The 25,889-nt window shown below is 42.6% G+C and overlaps 1 protein-coding gene across 3 annotated transcripts in view; it reads right to left on the reverse strand.

Annotated features, from left to right (window-relative positions):
- Nucleotides 1-25,889, reverse strand: part of LOC147712984 (uncharacterized) — a 373,114-nt gene that overhangs the window by 104,667 nt on the left and 242,558 nt on the right. For all 3 annotated transcript variants that reach the window (XR_015296034.1, XR_015296033.1, XM_086923605.1), the window contains exons 6-7: nucleotides 24,804-24,924; nucleotides 24,616-24,703 (exon numbers count right to left, since the gene is read on the reverse strand). Coding sequence is in view for 1 of the 3 variants with exons in the window: in XM_086923605.1 (XP_086779731.1) it covers nucleotides 24,616-24,703; nucleotides 24,804-24,924 (209 nt within the window). In the remaining 2 variants the exon portion in view is untranslated. The remainder of the gene's footprint in view (nucleotides 1-24,615; nucleotides 24,704-24,803; nucleotides 24,925-25,889) is intronic.

A 25,889-nucleotide genomic window follows, 5' to 3' on the forward strand; every position in this document is an offset into this window, starting at 1 on the left:
ATGCTTCATCATCGGGGCCTTCGCACCCCTCTACGGGATGCGGCGTGCTACGACTCGCGGATACGCAGGAGCACTTGAAGTGAACTATGTGTGGGGGTGTGTGTTTATTACAAAAGTGTGAGTGAGGTGAGGTGAAAAAGTGAGTGGTTAAAAAATACCTGGCACGTGGGAGAAAAAAACTTTATTAAATCCCCGGCTGGTATTATTAAAATAAAAGTGCAGGGCATGGTCTTGATAGATACGTATTAGGGTATCAGACCACTATCTTAAAAGTCAACATGTTTCGGAGGTCAAAGCCCCCTTCTTCAGGACAAGGGTTAATGCACTTACCCTCCCCTTACTCACATGTAAAATGTAAAAGTGTAAATAAAAAATTACCACAATGTGTAATGTTCCTCACAATGTTAAATGTTTAGTGAGTGTCGTTGCGCCCAATTGGCGTAAGAACTTATAGTTCCCAAATACAGGACTTCATACGCCTTTAGCGTATATTGGGGAATCCTTCCTTTCTAATCAGAAAACGGTTACTGCAACTGCTAATCGCCTGCCTTCCCTCAACGCGGCTCCGATGAAGCATGACACCAAGGGGCCTGTTGGTGTGTGAGGGGCATTTAAACAACACTGTGTGTTCCCCATCACTCTAGGGATCACTATCACTTTGAGTGGATTCCACTTTGTTTATTCGTATGACTAGGGAGACTGAATCCACTGACTCTCTCTCTCCCCCATCCTGTTAAAATTTGCAGACCCAGAGACTGCATCAGGTTCTAATAATTATGTTGCAGACTGAGAGACTGCATCAGGTTCTAATAATACTGTTGCAGACTGAGAGACTGCATCAGGTTCTAATAATACTGTTGCATACTGAGAGACAGCATCAGGTTCTATTAATAATGTTGCAGACTGAGAGACTGCATCAGGTTCTAATAATACTGTTGTAGACTGAGAGACTGCATCAGGTTCTAATATTACTGTTGCAGACTGAGAGACTGCATCAGGTTCTATTAATAATGTTGCAGACTGAGAGACTGCATCAGGTTCTAATAATACTGTTGTAGACTGAGAGACTGCATCAGGTTCTAATATTACTGTTGCAGACTGAGAGACTGCATCAGGTTCTATTAATAATGTTGCAGACTGAGAGACAGCATCAGGTTCTAATAATACTGTTGCGCACTGGGAAATAACATTAAGTTGAAATAATATTGCTGCAGACTGAGAGGTAACATCAACTTCTAATAATATTGTTCAACACCAGGCCTAACATCAAGTTCGAATAATACTACTGCAGATTTTGAGGTAGCTTCAAGTTCTAAATATATTGCTACATACTGAATAAATGAAAAGCAACTTTTACTGTGCGCAGTTCTTCAAGGGAGTGTCCAGGCGTATGTTTCAAGGTTACAGTGTAATGTACTGTCATTTCATCTATTCCTCCATAAAAACCAGGCTTTCAACCTTTTTATGAACACTGTGATAGCACACTGTGCACGTAGCTCCTGCGGGAGCTTCTTCCATGCTGCTGGACCTGGAAAGGATACCAAATTTCCCCCAGCTCTAGAGGAGCAAATTCTGTCGATCCGCACTTGAAGGTTATTAATGGATCGCATATTTCTTTAAGGAACATAGCTGAGTCTTGTTCTAAGGTAACCCAAACATGTATGGTAAAGTGCCTTGTGAACCAACACTTATGCTTGTAACATTGTTCTTATCCTTATTGGGAGTCAGTGGAGGGCGTGTAAGTGCAGAGACACATGCGTCCTTGATGGCAGATTCATGAGAATGCAAGCTGCTGCATTCTGGACTACCTGAAGTTTGTTATTCAGGAAGTCCAGAATAGAGAGCATGCCCATAGTCCATTCTTGAGGTTATCAATGCCTGGGTGACTGTTTTTCTTGCCTAAATGAGAGAAAGTACAAGAACTTTTTTAGTGAGCGCAGTAGTCCAAAACATGTGCCTACCACTGATATGATCTGTGGTTGGAAAGTCAGACCGTTTTTAAATTTAACCCCCAAGTTTTCAAATGTACCCCCGCATCCTGTGGGCCTAAGGGGGCATCTTCAGACAAAAAAATGCTGCCACATTTCTGAGGGAGCAGTACAGAAGAATAGATTTTTGGTTTTGTCTGCGTTGCACCTAGGTGGTGTAGGGCCAACCAGTGAAATGCCACTGTCAGGCCGGCATTAATAGAGTAGCTGTCGATCTCTTCCCCCTTGCCTCACAAAGAAAACAGCTGAGTATCATCAGCATATGATATAACTTTAGCCCCAGAACTTCTGCTATCTGGGCAAGGGGAGTGAGATACACATTAAATAGTGTGGGGCTCAAGACCAAACCTTGGAGAACCCCCAGTGTCAGCTCACGAGGCTTTGAGGAGAAAGGAAGAATCTAAACCTCCTGACCTCTACCATCTAGAAAGGAGGCAAGCCAGTCAAAGGTTTGACACACTATTCCGATGGATTGGAGATGCACTAAAGGCCTGGAGTGGGTTACTGTGTCAAAGGCTGCTCTAACATAATCAGCATTACCTTCCCACCGGCCTCCAGAGTGCCTCTGATGTATTCTGTCACCTCCATTAGCACTATCTCTGTCTGAAGTTGGGTCTAACGCTGGACTGGCTAGGATAGAGCAGGTTGTTGGTTTCCAAGTATAGGGAGAGGTGCTGATTAAACTGCCCTGTGAGGTTACTTCAAGTTCTAATGATACAGAGCACACTGTGAGGTATCATCACGTTCTAATAATATTTCTGCACAGAGGAAGGTAGCCTCAAGTTCTAATAATAATGCTGCACACTGGGAGCCAACAGCAAAATCTGGTAATATTGCTCTGCACCAGGGTTAACATCAAGTTCTAACCACACTGCTGCAGATTGGGAGGTAGCATCAAGATTTAACAATACTGCTGCACACTGGGAGGCAAAATCAGATTATAATACTATTGCTCAACTCCAGGGGTAAAATCACTTCTTATAATATTGCTGCAGATTGGGAGGTAGTTCCAATAATGCTGGTGCACATTCGGAGGTAGCATTAAATTGTAACTCTATTACCATAAAATATGATCTGAGGTGCAATATGAGATCAATTCTTGGGTGTCCCCTCGCTAGGAAGTGTCTTTGACTTCAACACTAGGGAAGGTCCAAGGGGTGTATATACCTATGAGCGCCAAACTTGTGATATATAGTTAGTGAACGAATAATGTAATATCCAAACAGTAAAAATAAAAGTTAGTTGAATAACGAATATTCACGTATATTTGAGGAAGAGTAATGGAACAAAAGTTGACAATGGGTGGTTAATCTCTCAAAAATCAAGAAGCACCTGAACGTAGTCAGCATTTAACCCCCCCCCCCCCCGCCTCCCTCACCCCTACCGCCCCCGCAAGGGTGACACACTTTCTGTCAAGCTCGTTGCCATCATTTCTTCCCAATTTTGAGTCTAGGGGATCCATATAGAATATTCTTTCTTTGACCCTTGACTTCAGGTCAGGCTCTTTTCTGCATTTGAGTAAGCCTTATTCCAATTCCCTATATTGATTTACCATGCATTTTTTTGACTAATATTTTTGCATTCTGTATTGCACTTTAATCATTTAATAAACCTTCATGCCTTCCACTATTTAATTGGAAATGCTGATTTACTTGCTACCAAGCTGTTATCTGGAGGGGCACAGTGTCTTATATGTACCTGAGGTTAACACCACCTTCAATCCTGTGAACATTATCTGATAAGGTAGCATCAATATGTCTGTGACCCTGTGTCAAGGCATCTGGTCCTATGCCCATCTCTCTGTGCCCATATGTTTGTGCTGGATTGTTGTTAATTGTGAGCAAATGCCTGTATGTCTATTTTTGTGTAAAGGTTTCTGTATGCTTTACCTCCACTTTTCTTCTTGTGCTTCTTTATCTGTACCCATGCATGTACCGGTATGCCTGCTGCATTGTGTCTGTACAGATTTGTGTATTTGTTATTTATCTCTGTATGTGTGCATGAGCTTGTGTCTTTCTGTTTAGATATGTTTGGCTGTTTCTGTGACTGTGCTTCTGTTTCTATTTCACTGTGCCTTGTGCTACACTATTGTTTGGGACATGTATGAGTTTATGACTATACATCCCTGCTGTGCATGCAAGCTCAATTCCAGGTGATAAGAGTTGCTCTCATAGGTGTGACTTGCTGTAACTGTGTCTATAATTTTGTGTTTGTTCATGTATATCTTTGGTTATCAATATTTGCCCACATTTGAATGTATGTCTGTGTTTACTTTTTATTGCCACTTTGTCAATACTGTGTGCCAGTCACGTATGCTTCTTCCACTAAACTCACATGTCAATGTATCTTTGTAATGGTGTTTGTACCTGTGCATGTGTGTTCCTGAACATATACTTGTACTGACTTAAATATTTCACTGTGAGTCAATACCAGTGTGTAAGGCCCTGGAGGGGTGTAATATTGTACTTGCTTAGGTCCCAGTGGGCCACTGCCTGTGTCTCTGTTTTAAAGTGCCTATTAACCATGTTTCTTTGTATTTAGGCACATGTTAGTGCTTGTGTCCATATGACTATGGCGGGAAGTTTGATCCTGCATATCTATGCTCAAGTATCACATGCTCCTCGTTCCTGTCTGTTTGTGCCCATGTTGCTTTGCCAGTGGCCATGTGATTGTGTTAGGACTTCTGCAGGTCTACCTGCGTCTCTGTCTGCCTGTGTGTTGAGCGATGTCTCTGTGTAAAATCATCTATATCGGGGAACCAGTGCCTTTGCATGTAGTAATGCATGCCAAACACCAGGTGTTTGGGAGTGTGACTTTGTGTATCTATGCCTGTGGTCCTGCACCTAACTACCTGTTCATCTATATCTGTGCCTATATGTATCTTTGTGTGTCTTTACCCTATATATGAATTTGGGTTTACTGTGTACCCGTTTATATGAATATATAATTTTACAACGCATGCTGTTACAATGCATGCCATTTCAACGCATACCTTTACCCTGACTTGCTGTCGGGGTGTGCTGGAAGTTGGAAGAGTATAATTAACTATTCAAACTCCAGTGCGTGCAACAGTAGGGAAGGTGTTGGAGTTAACTCCAACACCTTCTACCCCCTGCAACAAGCCTTTCGTGGTGTAACAACATGCCTTGTAATGGCATGCGTTGTAATGCTTATGTTGTAAAGGCTGTTTCCCGTGTATCTATGCTCCTATGACTTAGACCTGACTTAGACTATGACTTGCACCTCAACATGATGCTCATGTGTCCATGCATTGTTTGTGTGTGACAAATTGCATCTGTCCATGCACATTTGACTTTTTCTGTTGGTTCTGATCCTCCATCTGTACCTGTGTCTTCGCATTGGTACCTGTTATGCCTCTTCTCATATTCTTGGGTCTATGTGCTCATGACCGCATGCACCTTACTCCACATGCCTCTGTTTCTGTGGAAAGCTTGAACTTAATTCCTGGGAGTAGATCTAAATCTCTATAGATAGAACTCAGATGGACTAGTGAAAGCCTATCAGAATGGATATCCATAACTGTGCAGTGACTAGCCTTTGGACGTCCATGAGAAAATCTTTAGATTGAAGCAGTGGTTTCAAGTTTTTCAGTGCCAGGAGAGATGATCCAGGTGGTTTTATTGTTTGATAGAGGGATGGGGATATTGAGAGTTAGGGACCCAGCCACATGCTCAACCTTAGAGGCAAATGGAGGAGAAGTCAGCAGACTGAAATTGCGATAGACAGGTGTGATCAGATGTGCATTCTTGGACTTGTCTGGGTTTCCCTTGTAAAATTTGCCTGACATTGAGGAGGGTAGTTTGGAAGGGAGTTTTTTACAATACAAACAACAGCAAAAGATAAATGTCATTGTTGTTGGCGTACTGGGCGATTGATTGCAACAACAACAACAAAAATGAATGTGTTTCAGCGGTTTTACATATATTAAAGAAAGTAGAAGGCAGGACAGAACCTTGGGGAACTCCGCAGGAAATACTGAGTGGGCTTATGTAAACTTTCTAGCTTCAACATTTGTTTGTGTTTAGCTAAGAATGGGCTAAACTACGTGAGTACTTTTCCTTTGAACCATGTCAGTTTTGTAAAGTAGGAATTATTCTCTGATGGTCAGAGGTTGTTAAAGGATGCTCTTAGATCACGAAGAACCTGAAGACATGCTTTGCCTTCATCCACAATGTTGGGGGAGTCATGTGCAATTTTCAACATGTCAGCTTCAGTACTACAGTGTTGCGAACGCCAGACTGATAAGGTGTTACTGAGGCTCTATTTTCAATAACTACTTCAAGTTGATCTCAATCACATTTCGCCACCTCTTTGCAAGCCCTAGAAGTTTGGCGACAGGTCTGTAGCTGAAGAGTAGAGATGAACTATGGATTTGCATGTTGTGTTTTCTAATAGGGGTGAAATTATACAATATTTAATCAAATCATGGAAACCACCTTCCTGCTGAGACAAGTATACATTGACATCAGAGTATGTTGAGGTGTTGGAATTTCTTTCAAATTATTTACAGCAGGGTTCAGTCATCACGGTAGATGGCCATGTTCACAACAGAATTTAGCTTAATTGGTCTTCATATACAAGAAAACAAATTAGCTCAGACTCAGGAAGGAGTACAGACTTCTTTTAAAGATTCTGTTATCTAGTAAGATGGAATCTCTTGAGTAGCGTACATTTATAATGGACAAGGTCTGGAACTCATGATATTTGGTCTTCGTGTGGATTATTTGCCAATCTACCTTGCGTTTAGAATTTAATTTCACAATTTGAAAAAGTTCTAAATAGCTGCTAAGTGAGGTTAGAAGATAACTGAATTTTGCACCAAGAAGATCGTTTAGATCATTTTTATAGTAGCCATAATGGGAGTTAGCGATCTGGGGATATTTTTGTATTTTAAATTTCTTCCAATATGAGCAAAAGGTACTTCTTTTAGAGAATAGAGGGCCAGTAAACAGCAGCTTGCAAGTCTTACCAAAATATTGTTTTGGTTTGACAGGGCGGGCTGACTTTTCCAATAATTGTTCAAGTGGTTTATGATAATTATCGGAGGTTTTGTTGACATCAGTGAAGGTTTGAGTTTGTATAAAGATTTCCTGCAGGGCGAATCCAGAGAGCGTTCAAAGATACCGTTGGAGAGATGCCGAGATACATAGAAGTCGATATGAATTACTAATAGTTCTGACCAGTCAACGTCAATGGGTTTACAGCATCTAACTTTAATTAGATCAGCAATAATTAGGTCTAGAATTTTCCCTTCAAGTGCGTGGGTGGTTAGATAATTGTTCTAGTCGATAAATGTTTAGTAAATGAAAAAGTGGAGACAAGAGAGTCGTTTTTGCTTACCTACGCTTAAGTTAAATTCCTGGACAAGGATTTTTTCGGTGAGAAGTTTGGCTGTGGTAAGATTGTCAGTTATGTTCGTGTGACCTCATAGGCAGTCAATGATATGAATGTACATAGTCTCTGTAGGGAAAGTGCTCTGAGCCACTTTTAAGGATAGAAAAGGGAGTAGTGGGACAATTTGATATTCTTAAAACCAAAGGTATTGCACTGTATTAACGCAACTCCTCCATCGAGGCTTTTTTCTCTCGGTTCTCATTATGATGTAACCAGATGGGAAAAAAGCTGATTGTTCAGAGAAGATTCAGTAAGGAATAAGAAATTTAGGGGTCTTATTTACAAGCCCCTTGCACCGCCGGGACGTCACATTCTCTCCCATATTAACCCACCGCAGCGCTAACGGGGCGGGGCGGCCACGCGGCGGCCACATGCTGGTGACAGAACCGCTCCGTCATCAGCCGCGGTCGAGCTGTGCTGGTGACGGAGCGGTTCCGTCATGACCCGCCCTGCTCAATACAACTGCCGCCCAGGCGCGAAATCAGCGCCGCGCAGGCGCGGCGGTTGGGCCATGACGGAACCGCCCCGTCATCAGCACAGCCCAACCGTAGCTGATGACGGAGCGGTTCCGTCATCAGCAGGGGAGGGGTTAAAAGTGACGCACCGGAGGTGCAAGGAGCTTGTAAATAAGCCCCCTAGTTCGTAAGCACATGGGGCTGGACAGTACAGTTGAGCGCCAGTTGTGTATGAGTTCCGGAATAGTGTGCTACTCGCCAAAAAAGCACTTCAACACCCCATCGGGATAGCAAGCGCTATATAAATGTAAACTTTTTTCTCATTAGAATCCATTAGTTATCCTTCTCAATCCAAATAACTGACTAACATACCCACAGCTCAAATTACTTTTCACGATACTAATTCACCACTAATCCTTTCTGGGTTCGGGAGTAGCGTGCTACTCGAGGAAAAGCGCTTAGACATCTCGTCAGCAGTAGTATGCGTTATATAAATGCAAATACAATCAGGGAGGGTAGATGAGAGAATCAGGTTGATTTGTGCAATGCCAAGAAGCCAGTGAAAACTGAAGTGAATTAGCTACTTCAACGGGGTGGGTTATCACTAGGAAGAGTGCTGGTCCAAAGTTAGTTTGTTATGGGTAGGCAACACCCGAAAATAGACAGAAACAGGGCTGAATACGACAGTAGTATTTTAACATAGGTGGTTTTAGATTTCGATCACAAGTATTGGATATTCATGTGTTTACGTCCAATTGATTGGGTTGCAGTAAACCAAAAAGGCCACAAGGTGGAAATGTGGCTTTAATGAAAAATATGTTTTCCGTCATGTGCAACTTCTGATTGAGCTGCAGAGTTAGTAAAACATAATTAACATTCCTCACGAAAAGGTGGTTGATAGGGAGGGCTGGGCTGATATTGGGGGTACGCTGTGCATCAAAGGTTAGGTGCTTGCATAGAGCTAGAACTTCCATAGATTTTAGAGTTTAAGAATTTCTTTTAGGTATAATAAGCAAAGCATACATAGTGCAAAATACAAAACAAAGCAGTATGCCCACCATAACAAATCAAGTACCTATGGAATATATCCATCTATCTATCGATCTATCTATCTATCTATCTATCTATCTATCTATCTATCTATCTATCTATCTATCTATCTATCTATCTATCTATCTATCTATCTAAACAAAGGTTCAGGTTGCGTTATATGGGAAGAATGTAGTAAGATTTTAACGTTACAATTTGTCGACATTTAGTGAAAAAACACTACCATGAACAAAGACCCCCCCAACCCCCAAACCGAAATTCCATGGTTATACATAACCATGGATTTCAGATGTCATCATGTGAGGTTATAAGAAGTGCATCACAGATGTGCAAGTTAAACTTCTGGCAGATATGCATTATTAGTGATTTTCACTGTTTATTGGTTTTTAAACTGCAGCACTTTCAGTGATCTGCTATGGTTTCGTTAACATATACCAACATTGTTAACTTTGTTTTTTTCAGAGAATTCATATTTTTAAAATTCTTTGAAAGTAAAGTAATATTGTATTACAATAAGGTTTGCAGCAATGCTGCCACACCCAGCGCGGCCATCAATGGTGAGTCGCCGAGGTCTGGCCATAGGTCTTGTTATTTTTGTTTTGGCAGCCGGAGCAGACCTGACCTCAACACCTACATGGACAGTCAACACCCTGACAAACGCCCATCTGGCCACAGATCCCACCTCTCATTTTCCTTTTTTTGGTCTCCCCTAGGCAGAACTTGCGCTGTCTCTTCTAGAGATGTTGTGTTAAGAATATGGGCTTTAAACCCTGCCCCTTGCCAGTCCATGTTTTCAGTGGCCTTTTATGACTGTCTTTTGTAAATGTTTTTTTCTTTGACTAGGTTGCTTTGTAGTCCCTCCTTAGTCCCCTCTTTTTTACTCTTGTCACCTCCAGTAAGGACTGCCCATCTTACATGTGATCTTACTGTGTGTGTTTTATGTACAATTGCAAAGCACTACTCTCTTAATAAGTTGTAGGCATGAGCTACCACTTCCCCATCCCTGATGGGATTTGTAATGCATTTTTTTTATTTTTCTGCAGCGCGGCATGTCGTGCTTTATCTTGAATTATGGCAGCCACGCCTTTCTTTGGTTCTGCACTGCGCAGCTCGCCCACCTCCATTTCCTATATAAATAACTTGAAAAAAAACTTTTGCTAGCTTGTATTACACTTTGGAACTGCATCTCCCAGTGCAGTGCCCGCCTACCCTCCACAGAACAAAATCCAGCCTATTCTAAACTCCCCCAGCCCCACTGCCGGCTTATGGAGACCACACCTTTAACTCCAAATGGCTACTCTGCATGGAACAGATGTACGGCGGCCACCATTTTATTCTTTTGTTGCAGCGCAGCATGTTTAGAGAAATGTATGAAATGTTATGTTTTAACTAGTTATTTGCTTTTGTTGCAGCACGGCATGCCAGCATTATATTTTATAAATGGTGTTTCTGTTGCTGAGCACGATCCCTCAAAGGGTGAAGAATCTTATATGGCCAAAAAAATGTTCAACAGGACACCTAGTGATAACCTGTGGTACTGCACCCTTTCACTGCTTCGTGCACAGTAAAACAGTAAATGTTACTGTTTCCACAATATTATGGTGCATAGCTTAATACTTCTAAGGGCCCAAGGATGAGACCTATTGCATTGCAAAGGCTTGTTTTTACATGTGTTTATGTAGGTCCTGCAGGACTCCATTCCGGTTGTCAGTGGGGACACTAAACTCAAAGACATTCACTTAAGAGCAGCCAAAGCTAGCGCCCAGGGTACTGTAGGTGATAAAGACTAGAGCACAAAAGAGTGGAGAAGTTAGAAGTAAGACCCAGTTCCACACGCCCTTTTTCTAGAGTGTAAATAAAGCCTTTACTAGTTGAGGTGCTGCATTACCACAAGTCCCTTATCTGGAGTGTATCTCCCTCTATAGTAGTCACTACAGAATCACAGGTCCCTTTTCTGGAGTTTTAGGCCCTCACTAGTAGAGGTGTTGCAGAAGCACAGGAGGAATACAACATCCGGAGTTGCTAATGATGCAGCTATATAATTTCCAAAGTTTACGAATACCACAGAATTACAAGCTTTCCTTGAGGAATGTGGAATTATCTCAGGATTTTGTGCCTCCACATCAATTCCTACAGGTTTGTCTTGCATTACTTCTTAAATTTGGAAAAAGATAATATATCAGATTTTTTAGAATTCTGTAATGGAGTCAAAGGTGTTTTCTGCCAGGCCCCATTCGATGGCCTAGAGCCTGCTTTGTCCCACTTAAGAGGGAACTCTTGTTAAATCCCCACATAGACTCTCTGCTCAGGAGATGAAACTCCACTGCCCCTCATTTCCCAGCTGCCTCAAGAAGCATGGCCTCTCCAATAGCAAGCCTTCACTTATTTCATTCAGGTTACGACGCCTCAATTCATAGTTGACAGATAAGAGGATCATATCAGGAGGATCTGCTTCTGCCGGTAACCCAAACAGGAGTTGCCAGTTTAGACGAGATCTGAGGGATTCTCAAGCATTTTACGTATTGAAAATGCAATACTTGTATTCTCTGCAAGAGTTCCAACAAACTCTCTACCTAGAGTTAGAAAACATCATAGATTTGCAGCAACAGGGTGACAACTAGAACCTCCTTGTAGTTGGACTGGCCTCAGGTGTGAGGTACACAACAACATTTGACAATTCATTTTGATCATAGGGGAGGATATCTCACAAGCGTCCCAGGGAGGCACCAGCACCATCCTAGGAGCCACACTGGATTGGTGACCATCCAGAGACCCAGAGCGGCAATCTCATAGCCATGTTCCAGGGCATAGCAGCCTACTGAGAGTAGGCACTGGTAAGAGCAAGATATAGATGAGCGGCTGAAGGTGGACACTTCACTTGCCAGATGATCATTGTTCCCTGACTTGTATCCCTTTACAGAGGGAGACGCATGCGAGCACATGTAGATTATTTTTACCAAACTCTTAAAAAGGGCCTTCTACAAGGAAGCCTTGTTAGGAATTATACAGGATATCCTGCATTCACATACAACATCTTTAAAATACCGGGGGAGGAGTGTGGCAGTCCATTGAAGGGACCCTGCTATCAAGGAACCCAGTGCAAGGTTAAAACATCTGTAAACTAAACTGGTCTTGTGCGAGCGATAGTCAACAAACACACTTAGTTGACAGGATACAACCTGCCAACTAATACCAGTCCCCAAAGCAGCCTGAATCAAGAAGCATAGGTCAGGAGAGCAACAAACCCAGATGACCCCCCACAGAGGACCTCTGCCACCCTCTCAACTGTACTCAAGCAAATGCAGATACCGTAAACACCAGGGAAACTTCTGCCACGTTGGGCCATAGAGCAGTGGGTCCCGGTAACCATAATATTGTGACAAGAGACTACAAAGCCAAAGTGAGAAGAAGGCTAGTTGGTCACTTGCCCATAGATTATAGACAAGAGGCACTGAGATTAAGGCTCTTAAAAAGTATATACAAAGTGATATCTACTCGACAAAAGAGAGGATGTAATTGCTCATAAGGTATTTTGTTTAGAGTCTGCGGAGGTCAGAGCAGAAACTGTCTCTACCCGTGTAAACAAAGCGGCATTGACAATTTTCTCGGAAGTAAATATGGAGATAGTGAAGAAGTGTGGCTCACTGGTTGGAGGCGGCAGACCCGAGAGCAGAGGACGGCCCGGGACCAGGGTTCGATTCCCGGCGCGGCAGGTTTCCGGACCAGGGTCAGCGGACTCGATAATTCTCTTGCCTCGGTGCCCACTCTGATCAGCGATCACACTCCGCAACTCTGGGCATTAGCTTGCCTCATCTTCACTAACGGCCCCACCAGACCGCCGGGGATGCCTGGTCTCACCCTGGAGATACCCATTAAGGGACCATCTCTCAGGGAAGCCAGGAAGGGTTTCGCAGCGGTCGAAGCGCCTTGGGACCCTACGGGTAAGTAGTGCGCTATATAAATGCCTATACATTACATTACATTACATTTTGATTTGATAACAAGATACTCTCGAACTAAAAAAAGGTAGGATCTTTCAGATAAATTCTCTTATAAGCATATTTGTGACATCACTGGAAATGGCATCACATGACATTACAAGGGATTCAAATCCAGCCAGGTTCCAGGATAGCCACAAGTTATCTAGCTCCTTTGCCTTGCCCTTTCACTGCACTCATTGAGGAGTGCAAGGCTGCCTTGAGTTGGATGGATGATCCTTGCATAAAAATTAACCCACAGGCTGTGGCAGAGGCACTTAGGTTGTGCAGGACCGGACCATATCAACACACTGTGATGATCCTCCTACTCCTCTCCTGGCCTGGGTCAGGAGAGTAACCATGGACTCACACTCACTGAAGTGTAGCGTCGGCAGTGTCAGCTTCGCTGTCCTCTTGGGCCTACAGCTTCGCTCAGGGAATTGAAGTACTCAAATAGTCATTAGTTCTGGATGATATCATCTTTAAAATCCTGGATGATATTACCACCAGAAGGAAAATACTTCTTACCCAGTATCCATCTGTTCTTGGCATATAGAGCTGTAGAGTCACATGCTATACATAGATCGCCATCTGATGTTGGGCCTGGACGTTAGCACTTTGTTTTTGTTCGAAGAAGTCTTTCCAGTCACGAGGTAGGTGACTCCTCATTTTGGTGATTGTGCGCAGGGGCATAGACTCCTTTGTTAGATTGTTTTCCCGTAGAGGGTGAGAATGGAGTAAGTAAGAGTAGAGTAGAGATGTCCATGTGTAGTTATCTAAGTAAGATAGTACTGGAACATATACAGGTAACCGTGGAGGTGGGTGGGCGCATGTGATTCTACAGCTCTACATGCCAAGAACAGATGCATACTGGGTAAGTAGCATTTTCTGTTCAAGGCTGTAGATCACATGCTATGCATACACTTTACAGCAGTATTCGGTGGCTACCCTGTAGCTATTGCAGTAGTATGAAATAATGTATGTAAAACTGCCTGGACCACATTAGCTTGTTGTCTGGCTAACATATCTGCACAATAGTGTTTTGTGAATGTGTGTGGTGTAGACCATGTTGCAGCCTTGCAGATATCTATGGGAATATTTCCAAAGAAAGCCATAGAAGCCCCCAGTTTGCGAGTAAAATGCGCTCTAGGGGGAATTAGTAAAGTTCTTTTAGCTTATGCATAACATATCTGAATACATTTAACTATCCATTGTGCAATACCTGATTAAGAAATGGGATTGCCTTTGTGTGGTGGAGCAAAAGCCACAAAGAGTTGTTTAGTGTTACGAAAGGATTTTGTTCTTTCTATGTAATACATCAATGCACGTACTGCCACAGAATCTGGTTGAGGAAAGAACACAGGCAATCCAACAGATTGGTTGATGTGAAGGCAGAAACTACTTTAGGTAAGAATTTAGGATTAGTACGAAGAACCATTTTATTTAGGTGAACTTGTAAAAATGGTTCTTCTATGGTTAAGGCCTGAAGCTCACTCACTCTCCTGTGTGATGTGATAGAAATGAGGAAAGCTAGTTTCCAAGTGAGAAACTGTAGTTCACATTAATGTAAAGGCTCGAATGGTGGACCTATTAGCCTGGTAAGGACAACATTAAGATTCCACGCTGGGGCCGGTGGAAGTCTTGGAGGAATAACCCTTTTGAGTCCCTACATAAAAGCTTTAATAGCGGGCACTCTGAAAAGGGACAGGTGTTGTCTGTTTTAAAGATAAGCGGCTATTGCAGCGAGATGTAAGTGTATAGACGTATATGCTAAATTTGAACATTGTAAATGTAGCAGATAACAAATTACATTTTGACTAGAAGCATCAAGTGGATTGACTTTGTTGTTTTAACAATAAATAACAAACCGCTTCCATTTTGCTTCATAACAAGCCTTGTAGTAGTACTTTTAGCCTCTTTAATAATATTCATACAGACTGGTGGAAGATTTAGATAACCAAACTCTATGACTTCAGGTGCCAGATCGCAAGATTGGGAGGTTTGGGATCTGGATGTCTTATCTCTCTATGGCTCTGCGTGAGAATACTAGATGCGAGATGTGGTTTTTGATGAGAAACTACTGATAGTTCCAAGAGAGTAGTGAACCCAGGTTGGCGAGTCCAAGTGGGAGCTACTAGGATTATAGTGAGGGATCTTTGCCTGAGCTTCCGAACCACTAGTGGAATGAGTGGAAGGGGCGGAAAAGCGTAACCAAAGAACCCTGACCAGTTCATCCATATAGCATTGCCCTTGCATAACGGGTGTGTATACCTGCAGGTGAAGTTTGGGCATTTTTGCGTTTTGGTGTGTGTCTGGAAATCTCCACATCTGAAAGAAGGGGAGGAGAACTTGAGGGTGAAGTTCCCATTCATTAATGTGTTGTCTCTGTCTGCTGAGATCTGCAATCTGATTGTCCACTGCTCACAGATGTTCCGCTAAGAGATAAATCTTGTGATGAATGGCCTATTTCCAAATGTCTTGTGCAAGGTGTGACATTTGCCGAGAGTGTGTTCCTCCATGTTTCTGTATGTACTACATTGCTGTCATGTTGTCTGTAGGCATCAGGACAGCTTTGCCTATAAAGTGAGTTTGGAAGGCGTTGAGTGCTAAAAATAGTGCTAACAGTTCCAGATAATTTATGTGGAGAAGCTTCCTTTTGATTCCACAAGCCTTGAATTGTGTGAGTTTGGAGATGAACTCCGCAACCAGTGAGCGATGCGTCTGCTGATAGCACTGTCTGTGGAATCTGGTCGATGAAAAGACGTTCTTTTGTAAAGTTGTGTGGATTCCACAACTGCAGAGCGAAGAGTGCGGCCGTCCACCAACACAAGATCTGTTAATAGACCATGAGATTGATTCCATTGATGTGCTAAGCATTCTTGAAGAGGACACATTGCAGTCTTGCATAAGGAACTATCATGATGCAAGATGCCATCATTCCTAGCTGGTAATGAGTGATTGGGTTGAAATTTGGAAATGAGAATCTGAATATAATGAATTCTGGTTGGATTGGGATCGGCTAGAGCTTTTTGTGTATCCAGAGTGGCCCCTAAATATGCTTGTGTATTGGAGGGCTGAAGATGGGATTTTGCCAGATTGACTGTAAATCTGAGGTTGTGCAGTAAGCGTACTGTTGTTTGAGTGTGCTGTTGGCACTTTGAGAGAGTGCTGGCTTTGCCAAGCCAGCCATCTAAATATGGGAAGACTTGAACATGTTGTCTTCACAGAAGCGCAGTGACTACTGCTAGGCATTTGGTAAATACTCTGGGAGCAGTAGTTACTCTGAATGGAAGTACCTTGAATTGATAATTTTCCCCGATATTAGAAATCCGAGGTATTTGCGATGAGCGGAATATATTGGAATATGGAAGTATGGGTCCTTTAAGGCCATGGTGGACATAAGGTCGCCTTGTAGTAACAGAGGAAGTACCTGTTGGAGAGTGACCATATGGAAGTGATCTGATTAAATGTAGAGGTTTAATTCTCTGAGGTCTAATATAGGCCTCAGTGAACTGTTATTTTTGGTAATTGGAAAATGAAGAGAGTACACCCCTGTCCCCTGATACTGTAATGGGACGGGCTCTAAAGCTCCTTTTTCCAGAAGTGGTTGTACCTCTTGTTTGAGTAGGTGTAAATGTTCTGGAGATAGCTTGTGTATCCGTGCTGGAATGTTTGGAGGGTTGCTTGTAAGCTCCAGGCAGTAACAGGATTGCATAATTTGTAAAACCCCCTGATGTGATTGAATTCCAGACAGGGAAAAATTGAGAGAAACGTTCCCCGACAGGTGTGTGATGATCAGGGGAAAGGGGAAACAAGTCACTGCTTGTTTGTGGCTGGCGAAGTACTGGGTGTATTGCCTTTCTCTCTTCCTTTTCCATTGTTTCCATGAAATCCACCTCGAAAATAATTTCTTCTAGAAGGTGACTGAATATTGGCTCTATATGAGGTAGATGACCCATCAGTAGAAATGGACTTTGAGACTCCCCTATAAAAGGTTCTGCGAAATGATCCACGATTGGATGGTGTTTGAAGCCCTCCCACAGATTTGGCTACCTCAGTGCTCTTCTTAATTTTTTCTAATGAAGTGTCCCCCGTAAGACCGAACAAATTCTCCCTATCAAAAGGTGCATTTAAAATGGATGTTTGGGCTTCTGGTTTAAAACCTGACACACTAAGCCACACTTGGCGTCTGAGAAGAATGCTGGTGTTAATAACATGTCAGGCAGTGTCTGCTGCATCTAAAGCACACCTGATTGATGTATTGGAAATAAGTGTCCCTTTCTGAATGAGGTCATGAGTCTTGGACTTATGTTCATCATGCAGATATTGCATCAGTTGTTCTAGCTCATCATGATGAGCTGTCATAATTTGCCAAGAGTGCTTGTGTGTTATATATGCGCCAATGATTGGCTGCAAGTGCTGCTTCTCTCTAAGCTGCGGCACTTATTAATTTAGATTCCTTGTCGGGAGGCTGAGCGTCACCCATTAGTGGAGAATTCGCCCGTTTTGAGCATTTGAAACCACTAACGAATCTAGTGGAGCCTGACCTCTAATAAAAATTGGGTCTGTAGGAGCCGCCTTGTATTTTTTGTTCACTCTAGGTGTGAGTATCCTAGCACGCATTGGATCTTTGAACATCTCATCTGGATTTTTTAACATACCCTTGAGCATAGGTAGTTTATGTGTAGTTTTTGTGATGCACTTAGTGTCTCAAATAGGAAATCTTCCTCAAGAAGCTCCTTAAGGAGTTGCACCCCATGATACTGTGCATTACTGCTGCTCACACAGACCTGGGAAAAAAGCATGCAGGGGTTCCTGTAAGAAGCAAAAACTGCTGCGAATCAGAAAGTGAAACTCCTAAGGAGAATTGTCTGTGGCTCTCTATGTCCCTGACACATCTTTAAACTGCAGCTCCTCCTCCCTGGCTGAAGCACCAAGGCACATTGCAGCTCAAGGCTGGAAACACAAAGCTGGCCGGCGAAGCTCTCAGCTTGGAGACACACCCCGGGGCACTGGAGGAGCACAGCTGTCAGGTGACTCAATTTAGGGCTGATACCTTTTCAAGAGAAAAATGACTGCCCATTAGTTGTTATTCAAAGAGTCAGAGAAGGCCTGGACCTGGAAAATGTATTTATCTCTTTGTAACGTGCAATTTCTGTATATGTTTAACATACGTATCAGTCATGGATCACCTCTAGAACACCTTAAAAAGTGATTTTTAATTATATTTGTTTTTAGCGGTATGTACAGATAAAATGCAAAAAATACCAGCTTTCAGTGATTTTACCTATTTTTGTATCGTCCACGACATAAAAATGTCTGCCATGGGTGGGCCTGGCTTAGCGCCCGTTGTGGATGGCGGCGTAGGTGTCGGCACTCTTATCCCGCCGAGGGGAGGCAGCGGTCCGCGACCCTCTCTCGACCTGCCGAAAGCGGGACTTTTCAGCGGAGCATGGCGCGCCTGCCGTGATTTCTTCAGGCGGCGCTGACAGGACTTCCATTACCGCTAATTTCACCGCAGGAATTCCGGTCGCGGCTCTGACACAGCCGCGGCCGCCATTTTGGGCGCGCAAAACGCCGGTCCTGCATTTCAGGTACACGCAACTCTGAATTATGGCCTTTTTATGCCTACAGCCTCATTTCTAACATATGTTGCACCTTGTCCTCCCTGCTTCTGACATGCTAGGCTTTTTGCCTGTAATTGCTCTTTTTTTATGGTTTTGGACATTATCTTAAGCTTCCTCAGCTTCCTCAGCTCCATAATAATGGCGGCCATTTCATGAACTGCGCTACTTTTCTGGATTCTTCTCCTACAGCTCCTGGTTCACCTTAATTTCTTTGCTGTTTCAGAGACGGTTTTTCTTTTTTCTCTGTTACATATCCTCATCAAGCTGCTTTGTATTTCACGGACATTCAGCATATTTCCTATCTGGTTGCCTTTCCTCCTGACGACTTGCTTACATGGGCAAACTTACGCCGAACGGCACTACTAAACCGTCACAGCACATTTTCCTTAAAAACTCCCTGGCCCTCGCCCAGTTGGAAGCTTCTCAGTCAACTTTTGCCCATTCACCGACGTCCTCAATGGAGCAATCTGCGCAGGCAGGAGGGAAGGGTACTACCAAAAGGCTGAAAAAGGACCCCCCTTCTCCCTCTAATCGATCCTCTGCCATATCCATGGAACTGTTATTGGAGGAGATAAGGGCATTGCGTCCTTTTATGGAAGAAACCAACACCAAATTACAGGCTTTGACTGACAACTGGTCTCAAATGGATGCAAGAGTCACTTCTGTGGAGCGCAGTGTCTCTTCTCTTCAGGAGTCGTCGTCCAAAGTCTCCCACTTGCACTCACAGGTTGCGTCTCTTCAGAAGCAGGTAGAGGAGTTGGAAAATCGAAATAGACGCAACAACCTGCGTATTTACGGCCTGGTGGAGAGATGCGAGGGGACTGACCCCGTTGCTTTTTTCAAGTCCTTTCTTCCCACCCTCCTGCATCTACCCGAAGGCACTACGCTTAACATACAACGGGCCCATAGACTTGGCAGAGTTCCTTCTCCTACCTCCACTTCCTCGAAACCAAGGGGTGTCATCATGTATTTTCTAGAATAGACTGACTTGTTAAAGGTTCTCTCAGCGGCTAAAGCCTTGCCTCGCTTAACTTGGTCAGGATCCTCCTTGTTCTTCGCACAGGATTATGCAAGAGCCACGGCGAATCGACGCAAGGCCTTTCTGGATATGAGACCCGCTCTTCGTTCCATCGGTGCCAGATATGGTCTCTTCCACCCCTGTTTTTTCAGGGTTACCTACAACAACAAAACAACCACTTACGAGGATCCAGTCCGTCTTCAGAGCTTCCTGAATTCCTGCCAGGCCGCTGACATGGACCTTTCTGGTCCATCTTCATCTTTTCCTCCGTGATTTCTACCCCTTCTCTCTCTTCTGATGGTTGAAATCTGTTATTGTTCTTTCTTCTTCACCTGACGTTTCGTACTTAGCAGTTATGCATCTTCCTCCCTTATGTTGATATACTCACTTCCTTTTTCCTTTGTGTTCTCTTTCATTACTCCATTCTTCTCTTTACATGGTTTCTTCTGCCTTTTATTTTTAGTGGTATCGTTTTCCTAATGTTCTCCTTCTTTATTCACAGGTTATATGTTGCGTTCCGTCTCGTCCCCTCGGTGGGTGATTCGTTGACCCTGTTCACTCGACCTTCCCTAGTTGGCTCTACCCCCTCCTCCTCTTCTTCTCGTTTGATCCTCTTCCCGATTGTGCTCCCCTCCTTTCTCGTAAGTACAGTTTTTCTTCTTGTTCATCATATTTAATGTCCCCTCTGTCCCGTTCTCCCTGACTCTCATTTTTTTTCTATGCCTACAGGTGTCTTTTTTCATGTACTTGCCTCTCCCTCTCAACCTTCAATATTTCGCTTCATATTCTCTTGCTTCTGCATTTTCCTTTCTTGCGTTTTCGGTCTTTCTTGTCTTGTCCTTTATCATTGGCTTCTCTCCTCTTATTCCCTCTTTTTTATTCTTTCTTCTCATTCCTGCATTCTCTTCTCTTTCCCTTTTATATTTCTCTCTTTTTTCCTACTCCTTCTCTCCTCTCTTTCTAGCATTAATGCTCATTTTTTTCTCTTCTGCTTATCTTTTCTCATGGGCTTCTCTTCTCCTGTTGTTATTAGTCTTTTTTTTCTTCTGTTTTTTATATTATGTCATTGAAAATTATTACATGGAATGTGAAGGGTATTAATTCTCCGATCAAGAGGCAAAGAATTTTAACTCACTTAGCTAGATTGAATGTTGATGTTGCTTTTTTACAAGAGACTCATTTATCTGATGTAGAATCGGCTAAACTTAAACGGGGATGGGTAGATGAGGTTTACTATTCCCAGGGTGATGGTAAGCGAAATGGTGTAGCTATTCTATGTCGTAAAACCCTCTCCCATTCCCTTATTGCTCAGGAATCGGATGATGAAGGTCGATGGATTTATGTTAAGCTGTCTCTAAAGGGTGTTCCAATTTCCCTTCTTAATGTCTATGCCCCTACTGGTGGTGATCCTGCTTTTTGGCATGCTTTTTCCCACCATATCACCAGATTTGCTGATGATAACTTCATCTTAGCAGGCGACTGCAATCAACCCCTTGACCCTTTCCTTGATCGTCACTCCAAGGCTCCTTATACCCCCAATAAATCTCATAAGCTATTTTCTCAGGCTATCTCTCAACACAAGCTTTTTGACGCCTGGCGCTTGTGCAATCCGACAACGAGAACATTTACTTTCTATTCTCCATGCCACCATTCCCAGTCCCGCATTGATTATATTTTTGTTACTCATAATATTTCCCAAACTCTTACTAACGCTGAAATTGGTCCCATCTTATTTTCGGATCAAGCTCCTACCATAGCCCATATTGACATACTTCCTACACCTGTTGGTCCTAAGAGGTGGCGTTTTAATAACTCCCTTCTCTTGGATTCCAAATTCACTGCTTCCTTTATTACATTTTTCGATGAATTTTTTTTGTTTAATGATACTTCCTCCATCCCCAAACACACTGTCTGGGATGCCTTTAAGTCTGCGGCAAGAGACTTTATAATCGGATATGTTGCAAAGAAACGAAAACTTGCACGCAAACTTACTGGTGATCTTCTTCAGGATATCAAGAAATTGGAACACGCCTATTTTACCTCTCATTCACAAGACAGTTTAACAGCTCTTGTTAATGCCAAAATGAGTTTCAACAAAAAGTCTACAGAGGATGCTTCTCTCTATTTATTGAAATCCAGTGCAAAATTCTATGGTGGTAGAAATAAAGCAGGGAAAATTTTAGCCAACTATCTGAAAATTAAGCACAACAAACTGAACACTGAGTCTATCTACGACACTCATTCTAATCTTCAACATAAAGATGCAGACATCCTCACTGAATTCTCCTCTTTCTACAAAACTTTATACTCCTCCGAAACTGTTTTCGGCCCTCCATCCACTCTTTAAATCATTTCTTCTCTACCATACATAAACCTGCCCATTTTCCTCTCGATCTATCTTCCCTGGAATTAGATATCTCCCAACATGAATTACTCCTAGCACTCCAGACTCTCAAGAAAGACAAGGCCCCTGGACCAGATGGCTTCACTGTTGAATTTTTTCTTCATTTTTCCAAACTCCTTCTTCCAAAACTACACTCTCTCTTAGATTCTTTTCTTGCCTTAGGCGCTTCCTCAGGCTCTTTCTCTGACGCTCATATCTGTCTCATACCCAAGGAAGGGAAAGACGCTCAATACTGTAAGAACTACAGGCCCACCTCCTTGGTCAATATTGACTACAAGATATTTGCTAAATCGCTTGCAGCACGTCTGGACCTTCTACTTCCAGATCTCTTAGGCGAGGAACAATCAGGCTTCGTCAAGGGCAGATTTATCACGGATAACACTAGACTTTTGTTTAATGTTTTATCAAAATCTCATAAATTACCTACTGCCCTTGCAGCAATTGCCCTAGATGCTGAGAAAGCTTTTGATAGGGTTGAGTGGACCTATTTGTTTCACACCCTTAAATGGTTTGGTTTTGGCCCTAAATGTATCTCTTTAGTCTCTTTATTGTACTCCAACCCCCGTGCGGCGGTTTGCACCAATGGCCTGGTCTCCTCCTTTTTCGATTTGGGAAGAGGAGTTCGTCAAGGCTGTCCCCTATCCCCTTTTCTCTTTAATACCCTTCTCCACTCTTCGCACCACCTTTGGCTTGCCTGCTTCTTTCACCCATAAGTATATGCTTCTTAAAGAAACTGTTATGGCAACTTACACTCGCATCCTACACGCACCTCTCTCTTCTTCTTCTATTTCTATTTCACTACTTCACTCCTTTCTACGCACTACTCCTAAAGCCTCCTCCATTTACAAGCACCTTCACACTAGAGACTCCATCAGATCCAAGTCTAGGGTGGAGGAATGTTGGGAACATGATTTTGCTGCATCTTGGTCCGTTCCTATGTGGGATAAGCTATGGAACAAAATTCGCAAATCCTCTAGAGCAGCGACCTTGATACAAACCTTGTTTTTTATTTATAATAGACTTCTTCTCACCCCATTTGATTTACATAAACGTTTTCCCACCACTCCACACACTTGCTGGTCCTGCTCTTCTCCGCAGGCGACTTTGTTTCATATGTTATTTTTATGTAAACCGGTTCATGACTTTTGGCTGCAGGTCTGGGCCCAAATTAATGTAATGTTTAATACTTGCATTCCTTTCTCTTACACTCATGTTTTTCTAGAAAGTCATTCTCCCTGTTGGAACAATGCTGAATTTAATACTCAGATTATTGATTTATTGTTAGCTGTTGCGTTTCAGCAAATTACAGTCAACTGGAAGACCTTCTCTAACATCTTTTTTAAAGCATGGTGGTACAATGTTTGCCATAATCACAGACTGGACACTGCTTTTGTTTTTCCGGCCTACATGGCAGCTAAACGCATGGACTTATGGCTTCCTGTTACGCTTTATCTTGATGTGTGTACTAAACGCTCTTTTTGCCCGCAACCTTCACAACAAGAAGTTCTCAAACCTCCTTAAATGCCCTTTACACATTCCGTTTCTTTTACATTATCAAATTGTCTGTACTTCCCTTTGTATACTTTTATTTCCACAACTGCTGTTTTTCTTTTGCTCAGTTTTTGACGCCTATGATTGGTTTTCATTGTTGTTTATGATTGTACTATGCCCATTACTTATTGATGTATTTATACTTTCTATTTCTCATTATATTATGTATTGACACCTTATTCCTTTCCCCTGCCCCGAAATAAAATTTTCTTTTGAACTTAAAAAATGTCTGCCATGTTCATTTGATCTCATTAGTATGTGCTTAACTGTATTAGAGCGCAAAAAATGCAATGGCATGGGGCTGAGGCATTTTAGGATGATGTCTCTGCTTTTAGATCCTCTGGGCACACAAATCACATCACTATCTTAAATTTCTACTTCAGGGGGTTTGAAGCAATTTTATGATATTTTTTGTCTTATTGATCAAAAGGGTGTAATTTCCAATATTTGTCTCCTTCCATGCATTTCATTGCTTGGTTCCACTCACGAGAAAAAGTCACCCTAAGCATTTTTGGCAGGAGGTCCTGACTGAGAACAAGACCCACAGCTAACTTGCTCCTTTGGTCTCTCGGATAAGGAGTACCTGAGCAACAAACCCAATACAACATCCACATGGATTTGTGAAGAAACAAAAACACAATAAGAGCTTTAATGCCTTCATGAAATAGAAATTTTTAACTTTTTCCTCAGGAAAAAAGGTTTGGGCTGTATCCTTTGTTGTTTCCCACATATTCTGAAAATCTCTAAGAATATGGACACTTTTGTTATTTATATTTCAACTGGCCAATGGAAAAGAAAAAGTAGACCCCAGTTATTTGCTTAAATGCAGAAAATCTGTGTTATTTCGCTCCTTATCTACCAATCTTCTGAGTATTCCTAGAATCAGGAAAAAACAAATGGCTAGCACCTAGCCTTTGGAACGCCCTGCCCTCACATCTACGCATAGATTCAAATTTTGCCCTTTTTAGGAAAAAACCTACAGAGATGGCTCTTTAAAAAGCCTTTCATTGAAGCAGCTTTTTTGCCTGAGATTAGAGAGCGCCAAAAAACAGCTTGTGAAAGTTTGCTGTATAAAAACAATTAACATAACGTAATACATCCTTTTACTAGCAATGATTGTAGAGGCCTACCTGGCTGAGTCAGGCTTCACTCCTACAAATAGGGGTCGGCGACGGACCTTGCGGTGAGTGACATTTGTGAGGTTAGTCTGCTTCATTTCTGCAAGGAGGAAGGAAAATAGGCAGATTTGGAAAATAGGCCTTCAAAACACAAAGACATACTGCTCCAACAAAAGTTTATTTCCCAGCAGGCCACTCGCCTTTGAAGTCGATTTTGTAAGTCGCCCCGTCCAGAGTGAACTGGAACAAGCTCTTTGGGTCATGCTGGTACTGCCGTTCAATAGCAGTACTGTCCACGCTGGAACACTTTCCTTTGGAATCCTTCAGGAAAAACAAAAATACTCAGGGAAATGAACAGATCCCCACCAACCACAACAACATAGCAAGTAAACTAAACTGTGAAAAAGTCCTTATACCAGCTGTAGCATGGAAATATTTTACATTAAAACATAGACACACACACACCCACCCAACCCTCCACCTGCAAACTGCAGGCGTTTACCAAGTTTTGGGGACATGTATTTCCAATATAGCTCATGTTTACAACCTACATCACCTCAAGCTCCCTGTTTAAGACTTCACAGAGAATTGTTTTTTTTGTTTTAAACTCAAGGGGGTTGGTTTTGTGTGGTGGTCCTAGAGAGTGTGATCCATCTACTTTGTCACTGTAGCACTCGACTGGGATGGTGTGGAGGATCAAGAGAATGTTTTTGTAAGATGACAGCAAGATGTGACTGGGTGTGCGGAACTCATTTTTGTGTCTCGCCTACACAGCAAATTTGTTTACTATTTAGTAGGGGGGGGTACCGATTTGGGGGAGTTAGAGGAGTAGAAAGTTAGGTTGTCCTCCTGGTATGAAGTTTCAAAAGAAAACCCAAGGTGTTGGGTTTAGAGACCTAGCTTAAAGACTGATGGCTCTTGACTCATATAGTCAATGAAAAAGCCTTGAAGAAAAAATAAACTTTTTCTTTCTTGAGTCCCCTCACTCACCAGGGTTTCCCCACAGTGACATGCTTCATCATAGGAGCCATCCCAGTCCTCTACGAACTGGGGCGTGCTGCGACTTGTAGAGTTACGTAGGAACACTTGTAGTTAGACTATGTGTAGTGCAAATTGTGGGGGAGTGGATAGAAAGTGATAAAAAATACCTTGCTAGTGGGCCTTAACACATTTTATTCTAGCTCCTTGGTTGGTATGTCTAAAAAGGGAGTTACACTGAGGGACCTAACTATTATGAGTTCGACCACAGTGTGAGATCAACATGTTTCGAGCTACCCCAAGCTCTT

The sequence above is a fragment of the Lissotriton vulgaris genome, chromosome 5, assembly GCF_964263255.1.
Source record: "Lissotriton vulgaris chromosome 5, aLisVul1.2, whole genome shotgun sequence".
NCBI classification, from domain to species: Eukaryota; Metazoa; Chordata; class Amphibia; order Caudata; family Salamandridae; genus Lissotriton; species Lissotriton vulgaris.